The following is a 14,645-nucleotide window of genomic DNA, read 5'->3' on the forward strand; positions in this document are numbered from 1 at the left end:
AAAAACCCTGGAGGGTCATTAAACTAGCAATAATTTATTTCAGCACGTGTATCGTTTTGTATCAACACAGACAGAAAAAAATGTGTTAGGTATTGTTTTGGCACATGAAAACTCACGATGCACCGGTGCACCGATGTATCGTTTCACCTCTAGTGGCTGCAAGACACAGGTGACCCCTGGACGCCCGGTCAGTGGACAGTTGGACCGACAGTCCACCTTTATCAAGTGGACACATTAACACAGTACAAAAACAAACCAATAATGTTGCACAGAGAGAGTGACTGTGACATGTGATAAGGTTGTGTGTGACTCAGCTGGATATTTCGTTCATCCTTCTCGTCCCAGGCATTCATCTGTGGCTACGCTAGAGACCACACTCATTCTTCATCCGACGTCAGATACACTAACTGGTACGCCCAGAATAGGTGTGGTAGAAGAGGTGGAACACTTTTATTTGATGGTAAAGATTTACTGACTACTTTGACAAGGAATGAGATGGCAACAAGTGCCCCCTCCTTCTATCTGAACCTGCACAGACAACACCCTCAACACAACCATGGCCCATGGTGACCCTGCCTTGCTTGCAGATGTATTGGTCAGAAAAAGCAAGTTGAGCTTCACAGTCAAGAATCAAGATTCTGAAGATATTGAGATGGACTTATCTGCTGGAGGCTGTCATCCCCATGGTCAGAGCAGGCTTGTCACACAAAACCAGGCTAGTCACACAGAACCAGACTAGTCTGTCACACGAGACCAGGCTAGTCACACTAGACCAGCTCAGCCAGTCACACGAGACCAGGCTAGTCACACAGAACCAGGCTTGTCAGTCACACGAGACCAGCTCAGCCAGTCACACGAGACCAGGCTAGTCACTCAGAACCAGGCTTGTCAGTCACACTAGACCAGCTCAGCCAGTCACACGAGACCAGGCTTGCCACACAGAACCAGGCTTGTCAGTCACACGAGACCAGCTCAGCCAGTCACATGAGACCAGGCTAGTCACACAGAACCAGGCTTGTCAGTCACACAACCAGCTCAGCCAGTCACACGAGACCTGGCTAGTCACACAGAACCAGGCTTGTCAGTCACACGAGACCAGCTCAGCCAGTCCCATGAGACCAGGCTAGTCACACAGAACCAGGCTTGTCAGTCATACGAGACCAGGCTAGTTACACAGAACCAGGCTTGTCAGTCACACGAGACCAGCTGAGCCAGTCACATGATACCAGGCTGGTCACATGAGAACACTTACACAACTAACAAGTCGCACAAGAACAGGCTAGTCCCACAAGACCAGGCCAGTCACATTAGACTGGGTTAGTCCCAAAGACCAGGCTAGTCACATTAGACCGGGCTAGTTACTGAGGTTAGTACAATATAAGGTCCAGCACCTATCATCTCCTCCTGGGACGATACACAGTAGATTTCCTAGATGCCAACGTACACTGCCGGTTGGTCTCCCAGGGAAGTTCAAATTCTCTGAAAAAAAAAGCATTTTGAATTAACTTTTATCCAAATACAAATACCACTTATTACAATTCTCATTCTTCGACCTACTGATGTACACAAATAACATCAGTATCAACATCTTGGCTTGTGAAGTGTTTTGTTTGTTTGTTTGTTTGTTACACCGCACTCAGCAATATTCCAGCTATATGATGGCGGTCTGTAAATAATCAAGTCTGGGCTAGACAATCCAGTGATTGACATCATGAGCATCTATCCACGCAATTGGATACAATGACAAGCATCAACCAAGTCAGTGAGCCTGACAACCTGATTCCGTTAGTCGCCTCTTACGACAAGCATAGTCGCATTTTACAGCAAGCATGGGTTGTTGAAGACCTATTCTACCCCGGATCTTCACGGGTCGGCATGTGAAGTGAAGCATATGCTGTAAGCACCCGACATTACTTGCGACAGTAGTAAACAGGGTGAACACATGCCATGCTCAGAGACGTATATCATTGCTATGAATTATTCATTCTGAACTCAACAGTAAACATGATTCTACAATACTTCCATGTCCCCTTTTTTTTTTCCTTCAGTATAACTCTAGAGTGAGAGTATGGTTTTACGCTGCTTTTGGCAATATTTCAGCAATATTGCAGCAGGAGACACCAGAAATTGTGACCCAGGTCTTCAGTGTGACGAGAACGCTTAACCACTAGGCTACCCCACCCCCCCTATAACACAAGAGGGAGTAGATGTGAGCTAGCAAATGTGGTTGTACACCATACTTAGCTATATGCCAGCTTTATCATGGTGGCCTGTAAATATATAGTGGAGTCCAGACCGGCTATATGATCCATGCCGCCAAGGAATGGTGACTTGTAATCACAAGTCGGGTCCCTTTTGGTCGACTCTTACAACAAGCATAGATAATCACTTCAGCTCCCGAACCCATACAGACAAGGTCCCCCTCAAAGCAGGGTTAGAAATTGGCATTAGTCCTATAGTCCTTGCCAAACTGGCCAATAGTTAAGGTATCATAAGGAATAGTAGAAATTTGCCATTTTTAAGGGTTTTGCTACATGTTATTATAAGGACTAGTTGTTTAAAACTGTTAGTTTCTAACGCTGAAAAGCGATCTTAGCGCTACAACTGTCATAAGTCTATGTTAAAGTATGGGAGTAACACTCATCTTTGTGCTAAGAACGCAGAGAGAATATACTCACAATGGCTTCATATGGGGGATAGGTTGTCCGAACGCTGTTACTGTGAGCTTCTCTCCCACCTCAATATGAGTGACTGGAACAAAATCACATCAATTAACATGGATCAAATTCACTCACTGTGGATAAAATACACCATGTCATTTATTCACAATCTCATTAAAATCAGATCTTAGTTCTCGCTACCGCTAAACAAAGATCTGAGGACATCCCATTACGGGTCACGCCAGAACGACCTTGCACGAACTTTGACCGACCAATGGAATGACCAATCAGAAGTCAGCTTTCTCGTGCTTTATGGCAGTAATTTCAAATTGGCGACTACGCTTCGAAACATATTTTGACAAATTCTCGATTACAAATTTGAAACCTGAACAAAAGAACATTCTGGAATGGCTACATTTGTAGATGGCTAGATGGTCTCGATTGTATGGATTCAGTCGTTAAACCCGTAACTATCGTTCGGAGTAAAAGTTTTCGAGGCTGCATGATCAGTAATTACATTTGGACGGTCACTTTCTTAATCTGGTAAGAGATGCACTGATTGGTCAGATGAAAGGTAGTTCTGACGTGACCCATAATGGGATGTCCTCAGATCTTTGTTTAGCAGTAGCGAGAACTGAGGTCTGATTTTAATGAGATTGATTTACTCACAAAGCCCTTACAGAGTAGCAAGAGTTGGTGAATATGGTTTTACACAGCTTTGAACAATATTCCAGCAATATCACAGCAAGGGACACCAGAAATTGGCTTCAGACATTATACCATGTGTGGGTCTTCAGCATGACGAGTGAATGCTTTAACCACTAGGCTACCTGACCGCCGCTAAAGAAGTAAGAACAATCAGTTTGACAGTAACTGTACCAATCCTGATAGTGTTTGACAATGACAAGGTATGACAATCTGTTACACCCCGTACAAACAAGTAGCAGCAGTTAACTCTAGGACTCATTACACCCTGACCGACACTACAGTAATAGTTACAGGTTTTACAAGTCCACACTCAGGCACAGTGATGACTTAGCATTACATCACTACCAGAAACTAATTCGCTAAATTGGTGTAATGCCAAGTCACCACTGCACCAGACTGTGATCTCCTACTCAGGGTGGCAGCCAGCCAGCATAGTACCTCTGCCACAGGCCAGCGCCATGTGACGATTCGTCACATCTTTCACTGTCCATTCAAGATACTGCATATGCTTTTCATCCGTTTCATGTTTGACAAGTCTACACATTTTCATAAACAAACGTCAAAGAATGGTTACGGTTCATTAAGAAAGTATCCTAATAAGTCAAAATCTGCTTGTTTTTGCGCAGTAATCCTTTGTTTACATTGGATGTGCGGCTCCACTTGCTATCATCGAAGCCCAACAGAGCGTTTTGATGAATAAATGCAACTCGCTGTCGCAGTTGTAGTAGCATATCTATATAATTATGCAAAACAATATGTAAAGCGCCCCCAAATACTTGCATTGGTCCGTTCTATACTGATTTCTGAAAAAGCGTGTTTGTTTACAAACAAGAGAAATGTCCGGTCATGTGATATGCAAATTAGCCTGTGGCAGTGGTGTTATGCTGAGTCACCACTGCGCCGGAGTGTGGACTGTGATATGTTGCATAAAACTTTTGAAAGTAGTTCTGGCAAGCAGGACTTACTATCATCCAGACAAGGGATGAATGACTCCACATGACTCTCGTCATCTTCTTTGGTATTGTGGACAATTCGCTGTTCCTTTTCTTTCAGACGCAGCAGATTCCGCTGTTCACGTAGCTGCTGCAAGTCCCATCTAAAACACAAACGTTGAGAAAGTCAGACAAAAACGTTTGACCGGTGATTGCTGTCAGAGTGACATCCAGACAGAATAACACCTGGGTTCAGACTGTTAAATTGGCCTACCTTTAGAATACATTACCGCAAACTTTTCAAACCCTCACCGGACAGTGGCTTTCAACAGTATTCCACTTACATCACAAAAAGTCAGCAATGTGGGAGGAAAGCACAAACTGAAGCAAGGCTGGTGAAGGTTCTACTACACCAAATCAGAATCAGTTGTTTGACAAGCAGTTTTGCAGACTGAATAATCTGGCAGCTGTGATTGGATGATTTTGTGTTTTTGAAATGTACATCCATCCAGTATTTAAAACTGACCATGTTTTTTCAATATCAATGCTGTCTTTTTCAACATCATGACTTATGCTGCATGTGACCACGGATATTTTCAAGCAACTGACATTTAGTGCGGAACTGGGGATAGTGTGTAAGCTTTCTGTACTCAGAAAAGGAGCTGGCTCAGGTAGTCACTGTTATTGTTCTTATTGCTGCTCTAAGGACAAACTTTACACACACGTACAGATATGTCATAGCTGGTAAACGCTTAGTTATTAATAAAAAAACCACAACATTACTATAGAAGTCAATAGGAAAACATCTGGTTGTGTGTAACTTGAAGCACATGTATCGAGGGACACGACTCTGCACAAACAATCACAACTCCTTGGAAACTCACCTTTTTCTTCTCCGTTCTTCAAGCTCAGGCTTTTGATGTCGTTTTATAAATACCTCGTCTTCTAGGTTCTGAAATCAGATAAATCAACATCATCCCGTGAATTATTACACCACCCATCTCTTATTCCCTGGACTGATTTTTAACAGAGTGAGTGAGTGAGTGAGTTTGGTTTTACGCCACTTTAGCAATATTCCAGCAATATCACGGCGGGGGACACCAGAAATGGGCTTCACACATTGTCCCCAGATTTTTAACAGAAGATTGAACAACTATACTTTGTTGTTTAACACCACACTCAACAATATTCCAGTTATATGACAGTGGTCTGTAAATAATCAAGTCTGGACCTGACAATCCGGTGATTGATATCATGAGAATTGATACCCGCAATGGGGATATGCATCAACCAAGTCAGCGAGCCTGACCACCCGAACTTAATAGCCGCCTCTTACAACAAGCACTGTCGCCTTTTATGGCAAGCATGAAAACTTTCACGGGTTTAACAAGCTATACTTGCTCCGCTTGTAACTTTACTTTCCAAGTGAAACAGCCAGACAGATACCGTATTTTCTTGAGTATAGTGCGCACTTTTTTTCGAAAAAACACAGCTGTGTAGAAGGGGGTGCGCATTATACACGAATTATGAGTTTGGATGTTTTTCTCCCCCATGGAAAGACATTACCGTGAGCACGAAACGCCGGAAATACCATGTCAACAAATCCATACTGAAGTACGCAAAATAATTATATAATTACACTGTCTGTCTATAAAAAGTGTTCTTTGTATTTCTGGACTTATGTTTGTAACTTACTTTATTAATTTTATTCAAAATTCCTTATAATATTGTTTTTATTAAGTTTGGCGAAATCGTGTTTGAAGCGATCGGAAGATCGCAAAACTCACCGTTATTAACAGCAACCACAGTCAGAATACCGCTATTGACGCCTTGAAACGAACTTTAGTTGACAGAGAATGGATACATATATCATAAATGACATACTTTGACTCGTTAAAAGTCATATTTGTTTTTGTTTGACGATTCTATGTCAACATGAAATTCTCGCGCTCACGTGATCCCGTGCGCGTGAGCCTTGACGGTGAGTGGTCAGACATGTTCCATGTAAAAAATAATACCCGGGAATAGCGATCAGCTGCTTCGCTTAGGGTTATTATTATTTTAAATATGTTTAGTAAAGGCTGCATATAATTAAGAAAATAATGGAATATATTATTCCTGATAAATAAAATAGTTTCAGATACAATTGTTGCCGATCCTTGCATTAAAAATCCTATAAAGTTATTTCATTGGGTGTGTCTTGACCGAATCACCGGTCGATTCCAAGAAAACGTGTGTACAGCTGATTGCTGTTTTCGGCTTAGTTTACGAGAAAATACACAAGGTAATCTTAATCCCTAGATATAAAACAATGCCTAGCAGAACAATCAATACTATTTAAACGGTAAATAAACATGTCTGGTGATTTTTTATCTCAAATTTCGAATTTGTACTGACGAAGTTTCTCAGCACCCGTTCGTTTGCCGGACTTCGCTGAAAGGGTACGGTGTAAATTTTTTCTGCGCATAATATTCAAATTTCTTTTTTTCCAAAATATTGAACCCGCTAGAGGGGGGTGCGCATTATACATGGGTGCGCACTATACTCAAGAAAATACGGTATTTCTAACCATCAGATTGTAAAGTAAATATACCAACATCTGTCATGGACCTTGAGTCAGGCAAGAGGATGTCATCCCCATACTCTACAGAAACACAGCTCTTGTCACTTACCTCTGTCCCTTCAAGTTGGTACAAGTTTGTTATTTTGTTGAACCTCCAAGTGGGTGTTTCAACTGAAACAAAACAGAACACCATTATACAATACAACAACATAGCATGAAACGATTTGAGTAAGTCAGTTGGGTTTAACAATGCTTGGAACTTTTTCAATAATATCAGTGTCTGCTTGATGTCGGAGAGAGGCCCAAAGTGCACGTGTGAGGTGTCTACCACTTTGGTCACCATGTAAAACAAGCACAGGATACTGGGATCTCATTGAGAATAGCACTCCAAACAACGCTCTCATTTGATTTCTGTATGTAATAATGTAATGGAGTGAGTGAGTGAGTTGGGTTTAAAGCCGCTTTTGACAGTATTCCAGTATTATAACGGCGTGTCAGCTTAATGTGGGAGGACAGCCCGAAGTGATGCAGGTCTCAGACGTTTACCACTTTGGTGAAACCCACAAGCATGGGTATGGTGCTGACAAACCTAGAAACATAATCGGGGATTCGAACCCACAATCATAGGTTTCTGGCATGCCTAAGGGACGCAACTCTGCACAGCGAATTGCTGCGCCTTAGACGACTGGGCCACCCGTGCCCCCAATATTGTAATGGAGAAATACTGAGAACCTGGAAGTAGCATCACCAAGCCCCGAAATGATTCCTCCGCCTTTAACCATGTTACGGTTGACATATAATTCCTCTTATTTTGCATAATGATCTCTAGTTGTGTCAGTTGCATGTTCAAAATAGCCAGTGAATTCCTGGCTCAAATCAACTGCAACAGCAGTACTGTCTCATCACAATGGTCTAAAACATTCGATTGGGTCAATAAGCCTTACGCAAAGTATTTGGGTTTTACAACCTTATCTGGTTTCTGCCATATCAGCTGTCATTTTGAACAACTATCCAAGCCAAGCATATTACCTCAGGACAGTTTAGCAAATGATGTGGGTTTGATTTTTTTAAAATCCATTTTGTGGACTAAAAGACTTCAATGCCTTCAACATTCAGAATAATGGGACATGCATCCCACTTGGATTTGTGCGAAAAGTCACAAGTTCAGAATGGAAAGACTATAACGACGCCCTCAGCAATATTCCAGCTATATGATGGCGTTTTGTAAATAATTGAATCTGGACCAGACAATACACTGATTGACACCATAAGCATCGATCTAGACAATTGGGATGCTATGACATGCATCAACAAAGTTAGCAAGTCTGACTGCCCGATCCCGTTTCTTCGCCTCTTACGACAAGCATGGATTGCTGACAACCAGTTCTAACCTGGATCTTCACAGACTGAAAGATCATCCATACTCGTATTAGACATGATCACCACTGCAATATGGCCTCTTCACCCACACAAACACAAACCAGATCAAACAACTATGAACTCATCCAATCCATCAACTTGACAACCTTGCCACCTGAAACTAACATAGAATACTTTCTTGTATTACCTAAGGTCTGTGATCGTGCACTCCGACACAAATTTGGATACGAAATATTGTCAATAGTCCGTGACCTCGCTTCACAACATGTCACGTGATATGTGCAGTCTGTCTTTAACAGAGTCTCCTCCCCTTCCATAACAACCTCCTTGTCCGAATCATCATCATCATCATCATCAATGTCAGACTCGGCCACCTCCAGCTGGGACTTGGTCACAGTCTTTGTTACAGTTCTGTGCACAGATCGGTTTCCAAGGTTACGCGGAGATTCCTTATCTAGTGCAGCCCGCTTGCTAGGAAGACCATCTTTCTCTGTTGCTGATTGATGTGCTTTCCTGAAAATATATATTTCCATGATTGTCCAATGTTGTGATTTTTTATATTACCAGTGTCTCTGGCACTAACTCACTATTCATCACGTTTTTGCCAATGAACACATTGTTTATGATTGGTCGGTTTGTTGTTTTACACCGCACTCAGCAATATCCCAGCTATATGACGGTGGTCTGTAAGTAATCAAATCTGGACCAGACATTCTAGTGATTGATATCATGAGAATCAATCCACACAATTGGGATCAATGACATGCTTTAACCAAGTCAGCGAGTCTGACCACCCAATCCTGTTAGTCGCTGCTTACTACAAGCATGGCTGCCTTTTACGGCAAGCATGGGTTGCTGAAGACCTATTCTACCCCGGATCTTTTCGGGTCACATTGTTTATGGAAGTGAGTGAGTGAGTTGGGTTTAACGCCACTTTTAACAGTATTCCAGTTATATCTCGGCGTGTCAGCTTAATGTGGGAGGAAAGCTCAAAGTGATGCAGATCTCGGACATTTATGGAAGTGAGACTGGACACATGGCAATGATAATCAAAAAATAAAGAAGAGTTTTTCTTCCTCTATGATGGAAAATTACCCACTTTGGAATCATAATAAATGTTAAATCTGAGAATTGAACCATTATTCAGCTAATTCCGCGAGTAAAGAGTAAAGAAATATCAGACAGTTAGGGTGAAAGAATACAGACAGGCCACGATACGATACATATCATGATACCTAGGTTATTATATGATATGTATCGCGATACACATATTAAAAACCAAATCACATGGGAACTTCATGACTATAAATATTTCAAAACAGGTTCCAAAGGAGAAGCTAGCTGTAGACACATGTTCGTAGTGGCTATATTTAGTAGTGAACTTGAAAATATTCTGCAAAATTTGACTGACAAAAGCGCTGGGATGGGCGTCATTAAATGAGCATAGGGAATTTATATTAGCAATGTACATCTTGTTTCGATAGGAAGAAAAAATGTACCGTGTATCGAATTGTCACATGCAACCTTGAGATATACTGGTGCACTGAAGTATCGTTTCACCCTTATTGCACATGTGGGGTCCAACACCATGAGGCAACCTGGTCAGTATATATATTAGCCATTGACAAGAAAGCCTTGTATTCAGTGCAGAATGACTAAGTTGTAAATAGACATGGTGAATGAGTGAGTGAATATGGTTTTACGGTACTTATAGCAATATTTCAGGAATATCTTGACGGAGGACTAAAGTTATGACAACCCAGTTATGATGCAATCATGCTTATATTAACTAATGCCAGTCCCACTGATTGACAGCACATGAGCTTCCCAATCCTAGTCATATTTCACATGCAAACAGAATCGCAACACCGGTTCCCACGACAACCACCGTGACACTGTCAACCCCTGTCAGTTTCCTGCAACTGATGACACACCTTTTGACCCCCTTGTCTGGGGGGATCGCCAACGCCGCCTCAATAGCCGCTTCCCGCGCCACGTGAGTATCATGGGATTCCTCCTTCTGTTTGAGTATTGACATCCGACGCTCCATTCGCTCCAAGCGACATTGTAACTGAAAGAAGAATTTTTAAAAAGGTATATAAAACGAGTTGACACCATTTGCAAAAATTAAGTCAGAGAGAAATGTGGTCCTTGTTCTAACCCTTGCATTACAAAAATTAGGTGATCCCTAGATCAGCCAACACCAAGAAACCCTCTTGAATTCAAACACTGATTTGATGCACATGCTAGCTAACACCTAGCTGTAAAACCGATCACTGAACAACAGAACAAAAGTATTTGTCACAAGATAATCCTTACTTCCCAAAAGGTGTGGTGACCTGGAACTTCATACAACATCAGTGTTACCATGGTTACTGTACATAACTTTAAAAATAAAAAATTCAATGCCTCTTCATAATAGCTGTATTTAGTTGCAAACATTGTCCAAAGTTGTCTCAATCAGAATTTCTAGAAAAACACTGATTCTCTAGAATTCCAAACCTGTGATAATTGTGAGGATGGGTGAAACTAGTGCTCTTTTCAAGGCAAAGATCAAACTTTTCAAGGCAATGATCAAACTTTTCAAGGCAATGATCAAACTTTTCAAGGCCAAAGGAAAGACCTAAGTGAGCATTACTTGTTTTCAAACAGATTCATTAGCATCAGGGTTTTACATGACGCACAAATGTATAAAATGGATGCCAAAAAAAATATCTATTGTGTCAAGATATATATACAATAATATACAATAGTATTCTTTGTACCAAATTCTCAACAAAAAATTTACAGTTCATGTAAATTAAGTAATTATGAAATCTTACTGTACAGTACGCTACACCATTTCATTACTTTACAGGACCATTATATTTACTGAAAGGACCCTTGAAATTTAGTAGGTCAAGGTTAAACCCTGATTAGCATGATTGGAATATTTCACCGCCACAATAGCTCTATTTGTATACAGTGGTATACCTAAGTACAGAAGTGAAATATTCCAGGTCTTGCACCAGTGATTCATTATCAGTTATCTATCCAGTTACTGGTTACCCCTCCTGATATTATCACATAACAACATCGAAACATTGACATATATCATTACTTAACAGCAGAGGCCTTTTCACTATGTCCTTTAATTTTAACCCATTTCGAGGTAGATTCAATGTATCAGGCTTTCTGAGCATGTATAAACTTGGTACATTTTCCTTGTCGGACATTGTCTGTACAGACAGAATAATTCCTGCATCCTGCACAAGTACACAATATAATGCATTAGTGAGTGAGTATGGTTTTACGCCACTTTTAGCAATGTTCCAGCAATATCACGACAGGGGACACCAGAAATGGGCTTCACACATTGTACCCGTGGAATCGAACCCGGGTCTTCGGCGTGACAAGCGAACGCTTTAACCACTAGGCTACCCGACCGCCCCTATAATGCATTAACAGTGGTCCCCAGGAACACATGGAATTGTATTTGATTAAATCAAGAAAAGACTTCCATCTGTATTCCCCTCCCAAAAGTTGTACATGGATGCAATGCGACTTAATCCTATTAGTTACATATATTTTTGAGAGGGGGTGCTGGCGGAAGTCTTACTCAGATAAACATAAGGAAACTGTCCCTTGATTATGAACAGAACTTGCCTGTCTCACATTATTATAAAGATGAATTTCATAAAATCAATCCAACAACAAACATGGTGGTGTATGGAAAGTTTCCTTTCAATATCATTCATTGCTGAACGGAAATGTATGCAAAAATCTTTTCAGCCTAGCACAAGTAAATCTCGGCTTTATATAATTTTTACACATACTACATGATCAATCTCTTGAATAGTCCTTCCATCCTTCAAGCAGGCAGTAGCATGTCTGTGCTCACAAAATAAAACTGGCATGTAGGTCATCAGATATGTTGAGGTTACAGATCAGTCTTCACTGTACTCTTGGCCATGGGACACACAATATATTCCACTATTCACACAGAAATCTGGAGGATTACTACATTTTCAAAATTACCATGTACAACCCCGAAAAAAACACCATACTGCTTTCAAGGATAGAACAAAATCTACAGATGGGGGAAATATTGATTTGTTTTGGATAACATTTTTAGGACAACAAAATATTACAAAATGTAGGAATGTGGATTTTAATGATGAATGAAGACCTTATTTGACCAGTATGTGACTGAATAAACACTAGAGACACTCGGGAATGTTTCAACAATTCCGGACGTGCCTCGTCACTCACAACGTTCCGGAGGATTAGTGAAATAGCCATGTTGATTGCTACTCTCGCTTGGATTTTCAATCGCTTACCTTCCTTCCAAGTAAATTTCGCAGTCTTTTTCTCAGCCCTCTCGGCACAATACTGCCAGTAATAAACTGAATCATCTTCAGATCTTTGAGAAATAATTTAACTAATTATTTACAATCTACGAATTACTTGGCTACCCAAGCAAGCTGATATGTACACAAAGAAATGCGGTTGGAGTTGGCTTGGGTCACATGATCAGTCATGTGACTAGAGCACATAGGTCATAGGTCAGTTCGCGCCGTTGTATTTGTTTTGGGCATGTTACAAACGAAAGAAACAACATTCCACCACACATATCTTCTATTTCGCGATTCGACATTCATGTACATACTTCGAACGGAAAAGCTCTCATTTGAATGGCTCTTCTCCTGCACATGAATAGATGGCAGCGAGGTCAAAATTGGCAACAAGTTGTTTTCCCAGGTCACTCGGTCGTATAGGTTAGAGGTTGAAGGTTGAACAGCATGATTGGCTGTTGACCGCGTGGACGAATTCTCCTTCTACCAATACATTTGTCAATGTACTATCACCATAATGTATCACTTTGTGTCTTGACAATAGGAAATCATGATCAGTTTCAATATGTGGCTATTCGCGATGCGAAGAATCAAGCGTTAGCTGCCCTATTTTTCTAACTGGTCTCAAGCGTAGTGATATTCATTGAAATCACAACTTCCGTTTGCGCACTCACATGTCTGTCCGTTGGTGTCGAACTGTCAACAGTCACGACGGGGATACCGACTATATTTTGCAAAATGCAATTAAAAGATGGCCTTATAATACGTCTAAAAGACACCTCCCTTCGTAATAAAGTGGCAAATTAATTGACATCATGCAGTATTAAGAATAGGTTATTTACAGTGTCCAATATATGCGGGACACCCCGATATTACACGCGATCGTGTGCTTGTCAATACATCTAATCAAAACATTCAGGGAAACAAGTCTTGATTCAAAGATTTAAGTCACTTGGTTATTTACCAGACTGATATGTTTACACAAGTTAATAAACGAAGCACTCTGACACATAACGGATAAAATGTAACTTGGAAAAACAAGTCGGCCATTTTGCCTCGCCATTGAGTTCACCACACCTGAGATAAAAGTATCCTTACCGCGTTTTTCTCCGACTTTAGCGTTTTGATCTCTTTGTCTCTTTTTGATATCATATCCTGTTGGTGCTGAATTAATTCAATGTGAAGAAGTAACAGGTCCTTCAACTGTTTATTTTCATTCGGATGCGAGCCGTCCGCATTCAACAATTTCCCGGTCATTCTCGTCAGGGCGTTGTGATCTTCGGTTGACAGCGGCGGGCGACCACAGAGTGTATTTTGGTTGTTGTCTGAATCTTTCTTCACATCGGGATCTTTCTGTCCTTTAGCATACTTTAAACTTTCCTGGATGGCAAGGTTTAGATCGGCTTCATCGAAACCCCCATTCATAGCTTTCGATGATAACCGCCGCTTTTGTAAATAATGCCTGCCTTCTGAACGAAACTTTGAATCCATCGTGTTGACATCCGATTTCATACTATCGTCTGGCAGTTCAAGCGATGCATTGACATTTAGCGATGATGTTTTCAGAAATCACAACTAATGTCGTCCTTTGATGTATCTGAACGATTACTTCAAAGACAGAATTATCAAACCCGTTGGAGTAAATCCTCACCGGTGTCTTGGCGCAAAAGTTCCCGTTGAAAATCATGCCTTGTAAACAAAGTCGCAGTTGGTGTTTACATTCAGTCTACGAGAGGGAGCCCAGGAAAATCTGACACTTGGTCAAAGTATGCGCCGCGTTCAGAATGATAATTATTTACAAGGATCATTACCATTTAGTGCAGTTGTGATTTGTAGTCAACGATCATGTGCATTTTATTTGTTCCAAACCTAGAAGTTATAAACAAATAACATATCATTGTGACGAAAGGGAAATCCCGATTCTTTCACCGTCCACATTTTGTCCAATAGCCATAATTAATTTATCCAACAAGTTCTGCACATAGAGAATTTATATAGCTTCGCTTCCCATGTAAAAGTACATTAAATATTGTCATGTTTATCTTAAATGTTTGTGATGCAACTCAAC

At 40.9% G+C, this 14,645-nt stretch overlaps 1 protein-coding gene across 2 annotated transcripts; it reads right to left on the reverse strand.

The window, feature by feature from the left end:
* Nucleotides 1-766: 766 nt before the first annotated feature.
* On the reverse strand, nucleotides 767-14,227 carry LOC139464941 (male-specific lethal 1 homolog). 2 transcript variants are annotated; one of them, XR_011653134.1, is made up of 9 exons: nucleotides 13,676-14,227; nucleotides 10,178-10,314; nucleotides 8,431-8,756; nucleotides 6,973-7,034; nucleotides 5,185-5,252; nucleotides 4,334-4,464; nucleotides 2,679-2,751; nucleotides 1,120-1,479; nucleotides 767-1,054 (listed from the first exon to the last, which is right to left on the reverse strand). XR_011653134.1 is itself a non-coding variant. In XM_071246558.1 (8 exons), exons 1-8 carry the CDS (start codon nucleotides 14,087-14,089, stop codon nucleotides 1,395-1,397), a joined length of 1,296 nt encoding a protein of 431 aa, XP_071102659.1. In that variant the 5' UTR covers nucleotides 14,090-14,227; the 3' UTR covers nucleotides 767-1,394. The 2 variants fall into 2 exon arrangements, 1 of the variants encoding a protein (XP_071102659.1); XM_071246558.1 differs by having other exon boundaries at nucleotides 767-1,479.
* Between the last annotated feature and the right edge of the window lie 418 nt (nucleotides 14,228-14,645).

Source organism: Haliotis cracherodii, unplaced genomic scaffold (assembly GCF_022045235.1).
Source record: "Haliotis cracherodii isolate W230 unplaced genomic scaffold, xgHalCrac1.p SCAF_17, whole genome shotgun sequence".
NCBI classification, from domain to species: Eukaryota; Metazoa; Mollusca; class Gastropoda; order Lepetellida; family Haliotidae; genus Haliotis; species Haliotis cracherodii.